Source organism: Serinus canaria, chromosome 1A (assembly GCF_022539315.1).
Source record: "Serinus canaria isolate serCan28SL12 chromosome 1A, serCan2020, whole genome shotgun sequence".
Lineage (NCBI taxonomy): Eukaryota > Metazoa > Chordata > Aves > Passeriformes > Fringillidae > Serinus > Serinus canaria.
The window spans coordinates 55,435,833-55,455,668 of record NC_066314.1 but is presented as its reverse complement, the minus strand read 5'-3'; the positions used below and the strand labels follow the sequence as shown (position 1 = coordinate 55,455,668).

At 40.9% G+C, this 19,836-nt stretch overlaps 1 protein-coding gene across 4 annotated transcripts in view; it reads right to left on the bottom strand.

The window, feature by feature from the left end:
* SCUBE1 (signal peptide, CUB domain and EGF like domain containing 1) overlaps positions 1-19,836 on the bottom strand; it is a 197,813-nt gene that overhangs the window by 145,072 nt on the left and 32,905 nt on the right. For all 4 annotated transcript variants that reach the window (XM_030238231.2, XM_030238232.2, XM_050987623.1 and 1 more), the window contains exon 4: positions 528-662. In XM_030238231.2, the coding sequence (XP_030094091.1) occupies positions 528-662 (135 nt within the window). The remainder of the gene's footprint in view (positions 1-527; positions 663-19,836) is intronic.

Sequence of the window (19,836 nt, the reverse complement as noted above, 5' to 3'; positions counted from 1 at the left end):
TTAATCCACCTGAGGACAGGGTACTGAACCAAAGAAAAATCCTGTGCCAATATAGTATCAGCCATGATCAGACTGAAATGAAATAATGAGCTACATAACTGGCAAAACCCCCCACTGTGTAAGCTGTGTAACTTACAGAAGTAACAAGCTGCTCATTTGGATTTAAGATACCATGCTTTCTGAGGTGAAACACAGGTGCACCATTATCCAAAACAGGTTTTTAAGTTCTGGAAACTCAGAACCAGAAAGTTACTATTTGAAAATCGGTCTCTGCCTACACAAAGAGTCTGCTGTGTGAACCAAGTATAATTTGTGTGTCAAACCAAAGCCTGTCTCTTTGTCTTATTTATGGCTCTGCTACAAGTTTGGCTAGCAGAGGAATCAATCACATCCAACCAACCAGTAAAATGATTTTGGGAACTGTGGAGATTAAAAAAAAAAAAAAACCAAAAAACCCCAAACTGTTCCAGCTTTTATTATTGAACATGGTTATTCTAAAGAGCACATTTTACCCATTGAAAACTTACCAATGGAGCGATGAATGCAGGTGTGCTGGTTATCACTCAGAAAAAAGCCCTCTTTGCACTGACATTCATAGCTGCCCATAGTATTTACACAAATCTGCTGGCACCCTCCATTGTTATCAAGACACTCATCAACATCTAGAAGACAAAAGGAAAAAGAAATTCAAGGTAATGCACAGATTCAGAATACAAATCTAGAATAGTGAGGAACACATAAAAAGGCACGCTGTAAATTAAGCTAATGAAGATTACACAAATCAGTTAATCCAAATTAATCCCTCTAATTACTTTTGCCGTATCCTAGGGTTGAATTTAACGTGAAAAAAAACCAAAACAAAACCTAAACAGTGGGGAGAGAAATCTCCCTATGTCTTCATGTGTTCTGAGCTGCAAATTGATTTCCAGTGCACAATGAACATGAACAACCTAAAAAGGCTGTGACCCCATCTTCCAAGTGTGCTGTTACACTCTTGTCATTCCCACTCCACTTGGAAAGACATACTTCAGGTCTACAGTAATTTCTAGCAGGGATAGCAGGCAAACACAAAGGGCATTACTGGGTGAAAAGAGTCTTTATGGAGTTCTGGTCTTGAACAGAACAGCATGTTTCAATTACTGGAGTCATAACCCCCTACTTTGTCAGTTTGTTTAATGTTATTTAGTGAAAAGAAGGCTTCTTAAATCTAAATGTTCCATGTCTGTATTGTCATTTTAATAGGCAAATATAGAAAACCACAAAGGCAGCATAAGCTACTGGCTATTTTGAGGGCCTATCCTTCCTCACTTCTCTTTGGTATAACTGTTTTTAGGCTGTAGTGTTTAACAGACACATATGTATCAGCACTGCCACTATTAGGTATCTGACCCACATTCAACTTTGAAATTCTCTTTTTTTGCTAGTGAAAATGAATCATATCTATTTTTTGCTTTTTTCTTGCCACCTGAAAATTCCATGCTTTCCTTTTTTATGAAGACTCTTCAGACAGTTAAGTTATTTCACAGTATGTGCCAACATGTCGGCAATGGAGTTGGTGTGTGTTTTGCTTTCATTTTATTTTTGGAAGGGGCAAAACAACCACAACAAAGCTAAATGATCCACAACACTCCAAACATCAGAAAAGCTGGCACAGGTCCTGCAGAAATTAATTCCTCCAGGAGTGGCCACAACACAGTAAGGTAAACCCAGGCTGCTCTTGCTGGTACTGTTGCAAGCAAGGCCAGCTTCAGGCCGCTCTGAATGCAGGGCTGGCCATGAGCTCCAGCAGCTTGCTCAGCTATTGCTGTTTGTGCTGCCTTCGTGTGACAGCACTTGTAGCTCATTCTCATAGAGAAAAAAAGCTCTGGAGTTATTTACAGCAGCACCCAGGGAAACCAGGCACTCTCATTCTGTCTTGAACTACAATGTAAGTGTGTAGACACTCCTCCTTTTTTTATTTACCAGGAAACGTTAAGTGCTATTGACTCAAATTTTCTGTATCAAAATATCCCCTGCCCTCAGTTCTTACTCTTTTCCAGATGTGAACATTTTCATGACCCAGTCAGAGATTTTGAAAGTGTGTAGGAAAAGGGAAAGTGAAGACTTTCCTTGCCTAATACTGCATAAGAAGGAAAATAAATAAGATATCTTGCTTAGACCCTTCCTCTGTCAGTCAGCAGGCCTTGCTGTCCTATCAGTGCCAACTCAAACTTGCTCCTTCAAAACAGAAGCCTGGAATCTAGATTCTCCTTTTTGGAAAATTAGCTGAGCACTTACTGAAGGAAAGTCTCAGTTGGTACATGCACAAACTCCAAATTATGCTACAAAGTATGTGGTCTTCCCAGAGCTCTGTTTATGGTATCACAAACTAACTCAAACAGTTGCCTTTCAACTCTCATGAATACTCTGAAATGAATGCAATGATTTGTAAATGTTTCTTTTTCTGCCCTTGATAGCAAATGCAAATAATTTACCATTTCCATAAAGAGATCAATTTACCACCAAGCCCCAAATCCATATGCTACAATAAAATTATTACAATCATAATTCTTTAAAAAACTTTTCTATGAGGAATTTCTTACAATTGTGTTCAATTGCTACTCTCAAAATTATTTTAGTACGCATTTATGAAGGACTTCAAGAAAGCAAACAGCTGGGATCTAGGAATACTCTACGCTATACATATGCCTTGTAATGGAGCTTGGCCTGATGGTGCAGGATTTACATGTTCTCAGGTCTCAGTCCTGAGACTGGGTTAGGCTTTTTGGAGCACTTTGTATTACTACAGTCATAAAGGGCAGTATTGCTTACTACTCAACACAGCAAGCAATCTATTGGACATGGATGCCTGGAAAATATTTACTGAATTCTTTACTTGGTAAACTTTCTTTCCAATAAAGTAAGTTTATGGTCAACCTATCAGTTTATTAATAACCCAGTTGAGAGAACAGCATAAAAGAATCTGAAATTATGCAAGAGAACTCCATTGACTCCAAGAAGCTCAAGCTTTGGTAGATCTGGCAGAGTAATTCCTTAATGTCTCTGAATTTTTTCAAATCTCACAAATGAAATACCTGCCTAAGGGCCTATTCCTTTTTTTCATTGTGCAGTTCTTATTCAGTGCAGCTCAATTTAACCACCTGAAAGTGGAAACATTGGTAGTGCAACATGGATCAGACTGAATTTTGAACCAGATTTTCTAGAGATTAAGTTCCACATACACACCTAAATAAGCAGTCAGATTTTCAACAAAGCTTTTCTTAGCTACAGTTTTGCTGGCTCTCTACATGTCAAACATGGCTGTTGACAGTTTTGAAAAAACCAAGAGTAGATTCTCAGGAGCTTTAATTGGTGCCAACTCTGTGTGACAGTTTATACCTGCACCTCAGGACCTAACTCTAGAGATTTGAAAAAAGTAACTTATGCCATAAAAGTGACTCAAACACCTACTCTAAGCCCCAACTAAACCCATATTAAAAACCTTTAAATTTATTGAGCACAAATACAAAGCTTACTTGGTTTATTGCTCTATTCTTAATGAAACAGAATTTTTCTCTTCTTTTAGAGCAATAGACAGGTCTTCTTTCATAATCTTTTACACAAAATCAGGTACCACTAATCATTCAGGACCAGATTGTCCCTCTGAGGATGGCAGCCTCAAGGTAGAAGGAGCAAGCCTCCATTCCTTTAAATGGGTGTATGGAAAGTCAAATCCATTTCCCAGCCTCCTTATATGACAAAGTTTCAGCTTGGTCTCCCCACCTGACAGTGTGCTGGTTCCTAAAGTACATTATCCAGCACTTACAGGAGAGCTGAGTCTCAAAACCCCACTGATGCAGGAAGATTTCACAAAGTCTTTACAATCCAAACCCACTAAAGAATGTTAAATTATTCTCACCTGAGCGGAGCTCAGATGGTTATTCCACATGGCTGCTCCAACCCTTATCCTCAAAAAGAGGATGAAGAACTAGTAGAAAGTGAATACACATCCTTAAGCCATTCTCTGTAATGCTCATCACAAAGAACTGTCCCATGATTCTGTTTGCCAAAGACAACTGCTGCTGGAAGCACCTAGAAATAGCTCAGTTTCCACAGCCCTTAGCTGCTCCTTACCAGAACAAATAAACAGCTCAGATGACAACCAGCACAAAAGCAAGAATTGCTGCTGCAGAATTTAGACCAGTGACAAACCTATGTTTTCAGGGAGAGGAGTCCCTGGACTTCAGAGAGGCCAGTACTCATCAAGGACAACCAGGACCAGGGCAAGAGCCAGCTCAGGGAAAGGCTGGGAAAGGAGAAGAATCTTTCAACAAAGACAGAGAGATAATGGCTGCATAAATGCATACATATATAGCTATATCTATATCTCTATATCAGAAGCATTATGCAAATTAATGCAGATTTCAATTTGCATAAGACCTCTAGCTTTTTGGCCCACTGCCTTCATATAATCAAACTCGTGTTCTGTACCTTAGTAAGATGAGATCCTCCGGAGAGTGGTAGTGTGGAACAGTATCAAAGGGTAGGAAATATTACAGTTGATAAAGGTGAATGTTTTATGTATTAAATAAATAAATGTTTTCAGTTTCTCATTTAATTTATCTGATGAATTTTTCAAATTAACTTCACTGGTGTTTCACCCTGATGTTTCTCTGCTCTGGCACAGAGCTTCCTGCAGTGTTTGGCCTAAAGAAGCTCTTCCAGCAAAGTGTCCTGTTTGGATACTGTGGAGGAAGAAAGGTCTGCTAAGGGTACCTGAAACCAAAACCATGAGCAGGAAGACACAAAAGTGGTAACACTACACAGAGTCAATGCCAGGAACAGTATGTCCACTGTTTTCTTCCTCCCCTCATCTTCTCTCCCTCCTTCTGACATTTCTCTTTTATGTCAGCATTTTCATGAACACTTAAGACCCTCAGAAATCTGACTCTTCAAAATCACCAAAGCATTTGGGAACCATAGTGAAATGTACTTACTGTCACACCAAGACTTCTAAAACCAGGATTTTGACTCATGATTTAGGGAGCTGATCCTGCTATTTTTTTTCCTCTAATCTACTCTTAAAAACTTTTGTAAGATATCTCTAAAAAAAATATATACATATATGCCTATTTCACCAGTGCAGAACATCGTGACAGAGAGATGAAGAACTGATAAGTAATACTGCAGACTTTTCTCAAATGTTAGCAACAAAACCATTTGGGATATTTTGCATTTGTAAGGGAAAAGATTAGCAACCACAGGCTTGGAAAATGTAAGCGCCTGATTCTGGAATTTTAAAATCATTTTATTCTGAATATTTCTAGTCAGAAAGCTGCCTAAAAGTCTAATTAAAATTTTAAAAAATCACAGTGTTGGATTTACTACAGTCATAATTATACCAAAATCACATCTAGCCCAGCATCTCTGACACTGTCCTTGTAGCTGATACTCAGGAGAAGACTGTAAAGATGGGACAAAAGCACTGCAGACATGTTCTCCCTGGTTTCAGCATCACACACGTATCAACTCTCCTAAATCACTTCCTAGACTATTGTCCTGCTGGATTTTTCCTGTGTGGATTTCTCTAATCTTTAATGAGCCCAACATGATGGGGCAATTACTTCTGCAATTCAATTATGAGATCTAATTTGATTATACGTTTTATAAAAATGACATACTTTTGTTTATTTCTAAAATGCTACTTCATAGTCTGGATGAATGCCCCCGGATTCCATTATTGTGAGAAAGAGTAAATATTTATTCACTACTTGCTTTTTCTGCATTTTTCTTCATCTTACAAATCCCCCTTAGCCTCGTACTGTCTCTCTTATCTATTCTGAACCCTGAAGCACAGCAATACACAAATAAGATAATCACAGAAACAATTCAAATAACTTCTGAATTTCATGTTTAAAAAAAAATGTGCTCGTTTCTGTGAGCTAACCTTTAATGACAGCAGCATTTGGAACACACTCTTCTCACTTCTCTAATCCTCTGAGTACCATGATGCTCTGTTGGAGTGGGTGTCTTGGAAGATGGGATCTCAAGATACACATGTGAGCCCAAAGAGCAAATCTGGCATGTAGGAGTGGTATCAGATCAGAGGCTGCAGGCAGTGCTCCTGCTGGAATGCTCCTACAAGCAGTGACATGCTGTGAAGGTAGGGAGGGTGATCCCTTGCAGCAGCTGAGGGGGCCATGGAAACAAGAATCACTGCTGATTGGAAGAGCTGCCAAACCATCTTCCTTAGATTGACTTCATATGAACATGCAGGGAGAAATATTAGAAGCAAGAGACATTGCTACCTGTGTACACAGCATTTGTATCTCCAGCAGATCTGAAATCAGACTTCATCAAAAATTTAAAGGCTGGGCTTAAATTCTCTGTTATTTGCACATGAGGCTAGATTCTACTTTTTGTCCCCTCCTTTTAGAAACTGAAAAATCTGGTGAAGAAAAGGAGAAAGAGCACCACAGCCCTGAATTCAATGCTCCATTCACTCCCACAGTTGCAAAAATACTCACTGGAGTCCTTCGTGAGAAAAGATGCACTTGCAGAAGAGGGATCCTACTGAAGTCAATGTTTACTGAACTAGACATAAAAAACACTGCCCAAGCCAACAAAAAGTGTGAAAAACTACCTTTCCCCAAGAAATAAAGCACATTTTACAGATGGGAAACAAAAAAATCACAAGACTGCTCTTGGGTGATGAATACTACAATCATTCTAAAATAATTGATTAATTAATTGATCCGAGATCCCTCTTTTCATATGTACAAGGATAGAACACTTAAAGTGATGGCTGTGATCTGTCCTGGAGAATTCAGTGTTTTAATGGGTTACAATCACCTATCCACTCTCACTCAGCACCCACTGACTGGGCTTCTTGTTTGCCTGCACAACTTGAAAAGGATGCTTCAAATCTTTTCTGCAGTTATTTTCTGACATACAGTGGAATGTCTTAAATTTCACAGTAGGCAAACTGCGTAAATGCAGCTGCAAGAGACTTCTTTGCTCTGTACAGCCTAGGAAACACACATGTAACTCTCAGTTTAACTCTGCTGCATGTGATTGCTACCCACTTGCTGAGCTGAAGGTAACAGCCCCATGGATATTGTGTGGATATTGCATTAAGTTCAACTCTCTTGATGTTGTTTGCCCTTTCTTTACCAACTGGGCACCACTCTCTCTGTCCTCTTAAGACAGCAAAACCCTTTTCACAGCTTTTAGCATTTCCAAAATAAACATCCAGGTCCCTGAATGTGACAGTTGAAGTTTCTATGCTTTCACAGGTGGCCTGACAACAGTGCCTAAACTCAACAAAGTTCCTGCTCAGTTATTTGTTCATGTTATCCACTCTCTTGATTCACGCTTTAAGACAATTGTGTGTGAATTTGATCACACTTCTTTTCATCTGTGCCACTGTCCAGGGAATGCCAGCAGCCTCGAGCTAGGCATGAAGCTCTTCTGTGAGGCACAGACATCCACAGCTCCATTAGTATAACTTTTCAGTTCCCACTGACGTCTAGTCATACGTAGGCACTCTAAGTGGCAAATGCTGGATTAACATTAACCCATAAAATAGTGGAGGGAAGCTAATTACATATACAAACAAGCAGCAGTCCAGATCAATTAAAGGAAAAAATTGAGATAAGTTAAGTAAATTATTTAGTCTATTATTATAATGCCCCTTTGTCTTTTTCCTCAGCATCATTAACTGCTGCAGGCTGAACTGAACTATCCTTCTTCCATGATAATTACTGCTTATACCTGCTTCCTTTTACATTTACTTATAGACACTATCAAGATTAGAAAAATCTGGTTTGGGTTAACTTAAAACTGCTTGTTGTTGTTCTTGTTGTTTTGTTATTATTGTTTCAATAATGAAAAAGGTTTTTTTCTTTTGGGTTAAACAAACCATGAAACTTGACATGGAAAGTGAGACAGTATCTCCAACTCAAGTTGGTAAGATTTTCCAGGTCTATAGCACATGAAGTACTTCCTTCCTGAGCTCCGGTGACAAAAGCCTAGAAAAGGGCTAGATTAAACGTTTTTGTTGTTATCTGTCAGTAACACAGTTAGGGGCCTCTCTAGAGTCAGATGAGTGATTTTAACCTCAACACTGCAGTACCCAGTAGGCTATGAAGTCATTCTCATGCTCTATATGGACAATACTTGAGGTCCATGAAAAGTGGAAGAAATGGGAGAATCTCAAGCATAATTTTCAATATAGTGTAATGAGAACTACAGCAGGAGTAGAAAAAGATTGACTTATTCAGGTGAATTGGTATTAGTCAGACACATATCTACTCTTCAAACTTTTGGGGAACAAAAATGCGCTGAAATCCTTCCTCTAGGTCATATCAAAACAACTACATTTTCCTGAAAGCATCTCCATTGGTGAAAACTTTTTATAAACACAGCCTCAGTTTCTGAATAGTTTCACAGAATGAGTGCTTCCTTTGCACAAAATATTTGGGCAAATGAGCATTTTTGCCACCTGGGAAATGAGTTCAGCATTTCCATTCTCCTAAACATGAGCAACACAAACCCCAGTATTTAGAACAAATATGTTCTCTGATTTCTCTGGACAGAAATACCTGGAATATATTTAAGATCTTACAGCAAATAGTAATTTTTTTTTAAAATATGAAATGGCAACACTAGCTTACTATTCAACCCAGCTGTTCTATATCACACAGTACAAAGCTGGACTGGTTGGTTGGGGTTTTTTTGACTACTTGGGTTTAAGAAAACAGCTGGACACCTGTGCACCAGCTAAGCAGCAGTCAACCATTAGAACATGTAAACTGCAGTAAGTTGTGTTAGTGCTAAGCAACTCAACAGATGGGCACATCAGCCACATTCACCACTTATAGAGATCAGCATTGCCCTGAGCTGGGAATTACCAATGAAAAGCAACAGCAGTTAAAAAACCTGACTTCAGGAACATCATATTTATGTAGAGAAGGCAAAAATTTAGTAATTTTGGAGCTGGCTTGGTAGTGTACAGCCAACACAAAGAAAAAACCCAAAATAAATCAAAACAAATAACCACCTTAACTCCGCCTTCCCTGTAAAATTCACCAGACTTGCATATTCTTTTAGCCAGCACTTGGAAACACATAAATGGATTTCTCTAACAGCTATATAACACTGTGCAATTTTTTTAAGGAAAAACCATAGGAATTCTTACTTAATTGTACACTGGAGATCATCCAACCTCTCTGCTCAAGCAGGGTCATCCTTGAGCATATTACTCAGGATTGTGTCCACATGGCTTTTGAGGGTCTTCCATGGAAGGAGACTCCACATCCTCTCTGGGCTGCCAGTGCTCAGTTGCCTGCACAGCAGAAGTTTCTCCTGATGTTCCTCATGGAACATTTCCTGTGTTTCAGTTTCTGCCCATTGTCTCTCATCCTGCTGTTTGGCATCACTGAGAAGAACCTGGCTCCCAGCTCTTGTCAGAACACCCTCCATGCAGCTACTGACAGACATTGGTAAGATCCTCTTTTGATCATCTCTTCTCCAGGATAAACAGGCCCAGCTCTCTCAGCCTCTCTTCATACGAGAGATTTCTAGTCCTCTGATCATCTCCACAGCTCTCTGCTGGACCAAATCCCTCAGAACCTTGCACATAAATTAATCTGTAAATTACAGGAACAATGCAGAGCTTTCTATGGGCATTCCACTGAAAGCCTTCTTACCTTTTACTCTGAGATACCTAATATTGGTTGTACAGAACCTTAAATCAGAGGGAAAACTATTTACATGTTAAGGCAAATGGACTGACCATCTACAGAAAAATTCTGCAACTTGAAAGCCCTGAGGTCCCACTCAAACACGCAGCCTGTGTGAAATGATGAAGTGGACACTTGCTGGAATCTACTCAAAGCAAAACTCAGCCTTTGCCTGGGGTATTCCTGTCATTTCAGAGCACAAGAATGAGTACTCACATTCTTTCAATGTGCAGTCATTAACAGCCTGAGCCTGTGGTCCACTCAGGTTTTATAGACTAGAGGAGATCTTGAAGTTATTTTTAGTGACTAAAACCAAGTCTCTCAGACTTCCCTAACATGTTCATACAGGGAGTTTAAGAGTTTTCTGTAAGTACTGAACAGCATAAACAACACAAATAATTAAACAGTTTCTCTACCTTTTCAAACATTATTGCTCCGAACTATGGCACAATATGGACTCTTATTTATGTAACAAAATATATTTTCATTACAGAACAGACGGGGTTGGCAGGAACCCCTGGAGATCATCCAGCCCAATACCCCTGCTGAAGCAGGGGCATGTGGAGCAGGTTGCACAGGATTGTGTCCAGGTAGGTTTTGAATCTCTCCAGAGAAGGAGACTTCACAGCCTCTCTGGGAAGTGCTCTGTCACTCTCACAGTAAAGAAGTTTTTCCATATATTCAGAAGGAGACTTCATGTGTTTCAGTTTGTGCCCCTTGTCCCTGAAGATATTTGTGTGCATTTATAAGATCCGCTCTCAGTCATGTCTTTCCCCATTTGGTTCCTCACAGGAGAGATGCTCCTGTCCCCTCATCATCTATACAGCCCTTTGCTGGCCCCACTCCAGGAGCTCCATGTCCCTGCTGTCCTGAGGAGCCCAGAGCTGGACACAGCACTGCAGATGGGCCTCCCAGGGCTGGGCCGAGGGGCAGAATCACTCCCTGAGCTGCTGGCACTGCTCTTCCTGATGCTCCTCAGGATTTCACTGACCTCCTTGCCCTCAGGACACTGCTGGCTTGGGAACATTTCACTGTCCACCAGGACCCCCAGGCCCTTCTACTCAGAGCTACTCTCCAGCAGATCACCCCAGCCTGTCCCAGTAACTGGGGTTTTTCCTGCCCAGGTGAAGGACCCTGCCCTTGCCTTTGTTGGGTTCCTCTGTGCCCAGCTCCCCAGCCTGCCTGGGTTTCACAGAATGACAGCACCTTCTGGTGTGCCAGGACACTGCTTACTGTTTTGTATCAGCAGCAAATGTGCTGGTATATCTCCCCTTCACCTAGGGCCTGATGAGTAAGAGGAACAAAACTGGGGACAGTCCTGACCCCAGAGGACATCACTGGGTACAGGCCTACAGCCAGGCCCTGCACTGCTGCTCTGCTGTTCAGACAGTTCTCAAAAAACCTGACCACCCACTCAGCCAACCTGCCCTCCCTGAGCTCACCCACAAGGATCTTGTGGGGGACAGTGTCAAAAGCCTTTGTGAAGTCAAGGCAGAGAACATCTGCTGCTCTCCCTCATCCCCAGCCCATTGTTCCATCACAGCAGGCTATCCAACTAGCCAAGTGTGATTTCCCCTTGAAGAATCCATGACATGAACAAAGGGATCACCTTCAGCAGCTTTGCAGATGACACCAAGCTGAGGGTGCAGTGGCAATCCAGAGGGACCTGGACAGGCTCGAGCAGTGGCCCATGGGAATCTCATGAGGTTTAACCAGACCAAGTGCTGGTGCTGCTCCTGTCTTGGACACATCCCTGTGTGTGATGGACCCAGGCTGAAGATGAGCAGAGGGCGCAGCCTGGGCAGAAGAACTTGGGGGTTCTGTGGGCAAGAGCTGACCCTGCCCCAACCCAGAACCCCCCTGTGCTGGGCTGCACCCAGAGGCCCAGGGCAGGGGGGATTCTGCCCCTCTGCCCCTCTCTGCTGAGCCCCCCCTGCAGGGCTGCATCCAGCTCTGGGCACAGCACAGGAAGGACAGGGAGCTGCTGGAGCCAGGCCAGAGCAGGGACACCAAGGGGATCAGAGGGATGGAGCAGCTCTGCTGGGAGAAAAGGCTGAGGGAATTGGGATTGTTCAGCCTGGAGAGGAGAAGGGTCCAGGAAAAAATCATTGTGGCCTTCCAGTAGCTGAAATGAGCCTACAAGAAAGTGAGAGAGGGGCTTTTTACAAGTACATGAAGTGGTAGGACAAGGGAAAATGGTTTTAAGCTAAAGAAGGGTAGATTTAGATTTGAAATTAGGAAGAAATTCTTCTTCCCTGTGAGGATGGAGAGGCTCTGGCACAGGTTGCCCAGAGAAGCTGTGGCTGCCTGATCCCTACAAGTGTCCGAGGCCAGGTTGGACGGGGCTTGGAGCAACTTGGGATAGTGGAAGGTATCCCTGCCCACGGCAAGGGGTGGAACTGAATGATCTTGAGGGTCCCTTACAACCCAAACCATTCTGTGATTTTATGATTTTTTTTCCTCCACATGCTTAGAGATAATATCCAGGATGAGCTGTTCCGTCGCCTTTCCAGGAATGGTGAGGGTGACTGATCTGTAGTTTCTTGGGTCTTCCTTCTTGCCCTTTTTGAAGACTTGAGTGAATTTTTTCTAATAATTTCTTTCTGTATCTCATAAGGCATCTTAATAATAAATTTTGCTTTTATCTCAAACATTGCAAGTTCTCTAAACAATCATTCTTGTAAAAGTATGTCCAGTGACTTTTTAATGAGCAATTATTATTATTTTGATGTTAACTACAGTCATCAAAAAAGTCATATTAAAACATGTTGCCATCAACTACTCCATGTTCCTTCCTGCTCCTCTTTTATGTAAAACTATGTCTTATGCTCTGATCCAACTCCAGTAAGAAACAGGGAATATTTTGAGATGCTTGAAAAGCAACTGGACTGAAGTCTGCAGAAGGAAATGAAAGCAGTAAAAACATGCCTCTACCTTAGTCTTGCAGTTTGATCCATACTTTCAAGTTTGCACACTGCACACTGAAGTCTAAAGAATAATGTAAAGATGCAGAAATTTATGAAGAGTGTTAGACAGCAAAGGCAGGGCACTGTGGAAATCTGAGATCCTAAAATCCACTTAGCAAGAAATTCACTACCAACCTTTCATCTAGAACTCATTCCTACTGGAAAAGAGTTAGGTCTCATTTCTAATACAGTCAGCCACTATGTAGCAGATATTTTTCATGATGGCTGTTTCTTGACTGTATAAATCATATTGTTTATCAGAAATCAACACTGCCAAGTTCTGACTGCATTCTAAGTATAGCTCGACAATGACTCTTTGAAATCAGGGATCTGATGACTTCTTTGATGTCTTTTTGTAATCTGTATGAATTCAGAGTTTCAACTGGACCTACGTAATTTCTAGGACTCAAAAAGGCACCATTCCATTAGGGAGGGCTTGAATGCCATACACACCTGACACACCCACTAGAGTCTGTAATCCTGCACCCTCAGGTGAACATACATTCTCCCTTGGTTTAAGTAAGCACTAAACACAATACAGCTCCCCAAAATAAATTTTGATAAATTCAACATATTTTATAGTTTTTCCATTAAGGTATACACCAATATTATCCACACTGACTCAGAAATTTTCTATTATGAGAAAGTTAAAATGAATTAACAACAGACACAAAACTAACACAAATGAGGTAAAGCAGTAAGGATGCAGAATCTTTTAGCTTGTTGAGCCAAGACACTATCTACAGCCATATCAGACTAACTAAGAGCATGCATATGGGATTCAACTTGCACATATTAGCTTCACACTCTAAGCTGCTTATTCTTTACTTTCCTGAGTGTTCCATGTAGAGAAATCTTTGCTGAGATTGATTACCTCCTCCAGGGAGTAAGTATTTGAAAAAAAGAAGAAAAAGGCTCAGAGAACAAGAAGACTTGCAGAAACAAGAGACTGAGATTGATGCTGCTGTCACACAGCTCCCAGTTTCCTAATTTATTATGACAGTCTGAGAATCTAACTTCATAGCTGACAGCCATCAAGATTTATTCTACACTTTTGATTATTTCCCCATACCTAACAAAAAAGCTTTGGTCTATGCTGATTTATACTTTCACTTGTTTTGGTACTTTTCAGATCACATTGGCTTAAGAAAGCAAACATACAGCAAATTAACATGTAAAGAAAGATATATCCCATTTGAACTCCAAAGATTAATGTGAGGTGACCAAACATTAGAGTACTTTTAAAGGAGGAAACTTTATACAGAAGTAGAAAAAGCAAGATAAGGAAAGAAAAGTGTTGAGATCACAGCTTCAGAGAGGGCTGGATACCAAAGACCTTTCCATTAATCACCAAGAAAATTCCAGTTTTTACTGGGTGTTGGAAGATCATCAGAACTAGGATATTATAATACTATCTTTAAAGAGAGATTTAATTTAGTTTTCTGACTGCCGGCTACCACTTGGCACCATGGAGGCTTTCACAAGATGCAGGCAGCCAAGTAACAAAAGTAAACCCATGTATACAAGTTGCATGTAAACATCTAATAGAGAATTGTCTCAAGAACATTTACATTCTAGCTATCCATATTTTCTCAGCACCTACTCATCAGTCAGCACAAACTGCAGAACAGCAATACGTCTTCTAAAATCTGATCCATGCTACTGTACCATGAAGACTGGATACTTTGAATTGCTGTGATGAATCACAGCTGTTCGTATTAATCTTGTGTACAGACCAAACAAGACTGGTAAAATATCTGAAACCAGGAATATGGTAAAAATCAGTTTGCTGAAGAAATATATCAGAAAACAAATTTCTTTGTCACTTAGGCTTGCATATGAAAACCAAAGAACTTCAAAAAATACTTTCAAGTTTTTCATTCTGCAAGAACACATTTGTCACTACAAGACAGTCTGCTGTGTAATTTGTAGCACAGATTTATGTGAATTGCAGTTTGTCTTGGGAAGGTTCTGTAGCTAAACACCAGAAGCTCCCCCCATCTCAAGGCTCATACTATACCCCAAGGACCTGATCACTGCCTGTCATCTTTTGCAGAAAGGCAGAGCTCACAAGAGTTTAAAACATGCAGATAAATGTGCTGTTAAACCTTGCATTTCAACAGTTCTCATTTTGTCTATAAATATATATTTTATCCATTCCCATTCCCATCTTTTGGCTTGGACCCCTCACAGCTAGAACAGCTCCTTGCTACTCAACTACTGAGATCTGATTTGGGGTCTGGCCTGCTTCTCTTAAGGCATAAACCACCTCCAAGTCCCAAAATTCTGTTAAAGTAAAAGTCTGGAAATGAGTAAGAACTTCAAGATTTAGATTACTAACCTTCTCTAGAAAAATTCCGCAATTCTATATTTGTTTTAATAAAAACCGAAGAGTTATATAAAGAAGGCTATTGGGTGTATTTAACCTTCCTCCATCTGCCAATGGTCTTGGAATTACTAACTAGGAAAATCTGGAAGACAGTTTATGACTGATAATATTATTAGAGGCCCTGCTAATGTGCTAGAGAGGGACAATACTTGACTGTCAGTTCACCTAATAGTCATCTGGAGCTAGGAAAGAAGGGCAAGGAAAACTGGAAGATGGCCAAGAAAATGAACCATTTTCAGCTCCTCTTTAAAATACTTTCATGAAACTAAAAACAGGTTTGCATAAGCTGTTTAGCTTCATATTAAATAGGTTAATAAAAAAATCTATTTGAACTGTTGGGAAACATAAAGAAAAATAAACATCAGGAATATCAGCATTTGCTTGGAGTTTAAGCAAGCAACAATTGTGCACAGCTGTCAGGAGAATAAAAATACAGTTAAATTAAAAGGAAGACACTGATCTCTTTAATCATACCAGTGATTATGCAATCCTGAGTTATGTGACACTTTGGACAAGATACATCTGGTAGGTTTAGGAATGGTTTCTCACACATTTGCAACTCCCCTCCCACTTCATGTTGATAGTCAGATGAGGCCACCATCCAAGTCCCAGTGTGTATGTTTGAACAGCAGGATAGGAATAGGTAGAATTTAATTTCTAATGGGTTTGGGTTTATTGTGGGGAAAAAAAAGCAACCAAAACCATAGAACACTGGAACATTTACTGAAAAATGACTGAATCATATAATGTGATATACATACATTTAAAAGTTGGACTCAATGATCTAAAGGTTAAACTCAACGATCTTGGAGGCTTTTCCAACCTAAATGAGTCTGTGATTCTATGTATATAGTAGTTAGTTTTTTCATCTGAGTCAGATTGCAGATTACTACCACCCAGCCAAGAATTAAACCTCCATGCCAGGGTTAAACCTCTTTTCTCTTAAAGTAAGCCAAGAGATTTTAAAGGAGTACTTCAAGACAGGCACTTGGGTTTAGATCTTAACCTCAGACCTTAGAAGAAACAAAATTGTGTGACTTCAAACATGACATTTTATACTGATTTGAGATCCCAAGGTCTATTTTATAACAGGCATCTCAAGGCTTGTGCCTCATCAGCTCCTGGTTCATCTCAGAAGTTTCTCTTTTAGATGCAGGCTCCCAAATGCCTGGCTGGAATTGCTGCTTTGCTGCACCTACCAGAGCTGGCAAATCAATACCACTCCTGGAATATGTTCAGATGCTCCAGGGAAAGTGCCACCTATCCTTTCCCACAGGACAAAGTTTCCATGTGACTTAGCCACTTTGTCAAGAGATACAAAGTACCATCTGACAACAGACAGGCTGGAAAATCAGGTCTTCTGCCCCAAGCACACCTTCAAGGTTGTGGACACAGCCAGGACTTTGCTATTCAATTCACAGCTGACACTGTGCTTGCATCTGCCACGCTTGTGTCTGCTCAGCTCCTGCAGAGAGCTCCATGGAACCTATCGCGCACACTAGGAATTGCATTTCTGTCCTGATTTCTGAACAGAACTTCCCTCTGCTTGCCAAGATTCTTCTCAATCAGACAAACAATCAGCGGCTGAAGAACCATAAGCTATATTGAATCATCAAAACCTACTTGTATAGTTATCTGCAGGAGGTCACACATACAAAAGAATCAATTGAGATATCATATTACAGGTGTCCAAACTTGGTAATTGCTATTTTTCTGTAAGAGAAACCAAAGCTACACAGACTATCTGAAATAAACTCAGGGATGAAGAAGGGCAAGGATTCAATTCCTGCCTATGATATAGACATGAAGATATCTTGTGTGAAGACTGAGAAGTAACTTAATCTGTTTGCCTAGTTACTAACCTATAAAACAATGAAAATTTTATTTCCTTTCCTTACAGGACTTTCTGAAGACAAATTTATTACTATTTACAAGGTATTAATGCATGTTCCTACAGCAATTAATATCACAGAAATACTTTTAAATAAAATAAGTATGTCAAATAAGTAGGTCTCTAAATACAATGTTTTTTTTTTTTGGTCAATGCTGCTTTGCATCTTTTTTGATACTTTCTAAGAAGAGTTAGCAACCATCTGTAGTATGATTACTGAAAAGCAGAGGACTTCATAGAACCTATCCTAATCTTTAAAAAAAAGGAAGAGTTAGGATGTGTGCAGCCTGGCAGCAAGAATTGCTTATGCAAAAAAGCAATGCTTATTCCCTATCTAAAAAGTGACTATCACAAATCAGACCTAAGGAGAAAGAAAACATGAAAAAAAAACCCCAAACAGCACACAAAAAGGAGAGAAAAAAGCAGGTGATAGCTATTCTTATTTACATAAAAACAGATACGCATTATAAACCCCCTCAGATTTGTATTTCATGTACAAGAAGGGAAATCCTATTTCAAACCTACTGTATGACACCAAATACTAGTATTGCATCCACTGAGCAGACTTTAGAGCAATTTTTGAGAAAAAACTACTCAAGGGAGTGCAAAAAATGTTTATTTTTAGATAGACAAGGACATCATCATATAAAGGAAGAAGGAAGGGAGGAAGGGAGGAAGAAAGGGAGGAAGAAAGGAAATGTTGGAGGAAGAACTCAGGAAAAAGGACTTGACCACAGCATCTGCTGTAATTGAATACTTAAAGTTTGCTATTTATAAAGAAGATTTTAATAATCTTGCTGTACTGATGTTACTAGAAAGACATTCAGTGAAGATTTATAAAGGAATGTAAACCCTGTCAAGAAGAGATGGTTTAAGATCTTGCAGAGACCACAGTCAAGCAAGATACATAGAAATCCAGATGTCAAAGAAGATATGCAGACGTTCTGGTGAAATCTTTTTCATTATAAGAAAGGTGAAAAACATTGATACTAATCTTGTGAAGCATTCTCTGTCTCCATAAAATCCATGAAAAATGAGTGGTTTCTCAAAAAGCAAGAACAGATGCAAACCAGTAGACTCACCAAAACGTCGATTCCTTTCAATGCCTAATTTCATCATGGTGAAAAAGAAAATCTTTGGAATAAGCAAACCAATTTCCAAAATGTTATAGAAATCCCAATTTAAACTTGTTTCTGCAAATACAGGGTTTGTTTTTGATTTGAGACCTCACTGCAACCTCTTACTGCATTTACATAATTCTAGTAGCATAAGAGAAGGGAAATAAAGCTGGTCAAGAAGGGAGGGGATTAGAATGTCCCCCTTTTCAAAAACGGATACTCTACTAATGGAAACCACTAGGCTGTCACAACAGTCAGCATAAGTGACAATGCAAGCAACTAGGTGGGGTGCAAATAATGGAAGAAAAATGCCATAAAAAAAGTTCTCTCTTTTCCAGCAATGGTGTCCCAAATCTAAGTCAGCACACAACAAGCAGCCATAGCAAGATTGGCATGGTCACTGTAACAATTAAAATCTTCAGCCTAAAACCTTAAAAGCAGACATGCTAGCCTTCAGTAAACCCATTCAAATTTCAAGTAAGGAAGGAAGTGGCGGAAGGAAGTGGCGGAAGGAAGTGGCGGAAGGAAGGAAGTGGCGGAAGGAAGGAAGTGGCGGAAGGAAGTGGCGGAAGGAAGTGGCGGAAGGAAGGAAGGAAGTGGCGGAAGGAAGTGGCGGAAGGAAGTGGCGGAAGGAAGTGGCGGAAGGAAGGAAGTGGCGGAAGGAAGTGGCGGAAGGAAGGAAGTGGCGGAAGGAAGTGGCGGAAGGAAGTGGCGGAAGGAAGTGGCGGAAGGAAGTGGCGGAAGGATGTGGCGGAAGGAAGTGGCGGAAGGAAGTGGCGGAAGGAAGTGGCGGAAGGAAGGAAGGAAGTGGCGGAAGGAAGGAAGGAAGTGGCGGAAGGAAGGAAGGAAGTGGCGGAAGGAAGGAAGTGGCGGAAGTGGCGGAAGTGGCGGAAGTGGCGGAAGGAAGTGGCGGAAGTGGCGGAAGGAAGTGGCGGAAGGAAGGAAGTGGCGGAAGGAAGGAAGTGGCGGAAGGAAGGAAGGAAGGAAGGAAGGAAGTGGCGGAAGGAAGGAAGTGGCGGAAGGAAGGAAGTGGCGGAAGGAAGGAAGGAAGTGGCGGAAGGAAGTGGCGGAAGGAAGTGGCGGAAGGAAGGAAGTGGCGGAAGGAAGGAAGTGGCGGAAGGAAGGAAGGAAGGAAGTGGCGGAAGGAAGGAAGTGGCGGAAGGAAGTGGCGGAAGGAAGGAAGGAAGGAAGTGGCGGAAGGAAGTGGCGGAAGTGGCGGAAGTGGCGGAAGTGGCGGAAGTGGCGGAAGTGGCGGAAGTGGCGGAAGTGGCGGAAGGAAGGAAGGAAGGAAGGAAGGAAGGAAGGAAGGAAGGAAGGAAGGAAGGAAGGAAGGAAGGAAGGAAGGAAGGAAGGAAGGAAGGAAGGAAGGAAGGAAGGAGGAAGGAAGGAAGGAAGGAAGGAAGGAAGGAAGGAAGGAAGGAGGAAGGAAGGAAGGAAGGAAGGAAGGAAGGAAGGAAGGAAGGAAGGAAGGAAGGAAGGAAGGAAGAGGGAATGTGCCCTGATTCCCATTTCAGTGCCTGTAAGTAAAACCAGATTTTTTACTAAGACATGCTAAAGACCATTCATTAATTGCTGACACAACCTCCCCAGTCCATGGTCTCAAAATAAGAAAGACAGTTGTGACCTCTTTTAGTGTCCTAAGGTTGTACATTGGGAGAAAGGGAGCACTTTGCTGTTATTCCCAATATAGTCACCTGTTTGTATTTTTGTTGGCCTTTTTCTTTTTTTTTTTTAATTAAAAAAAACCTCA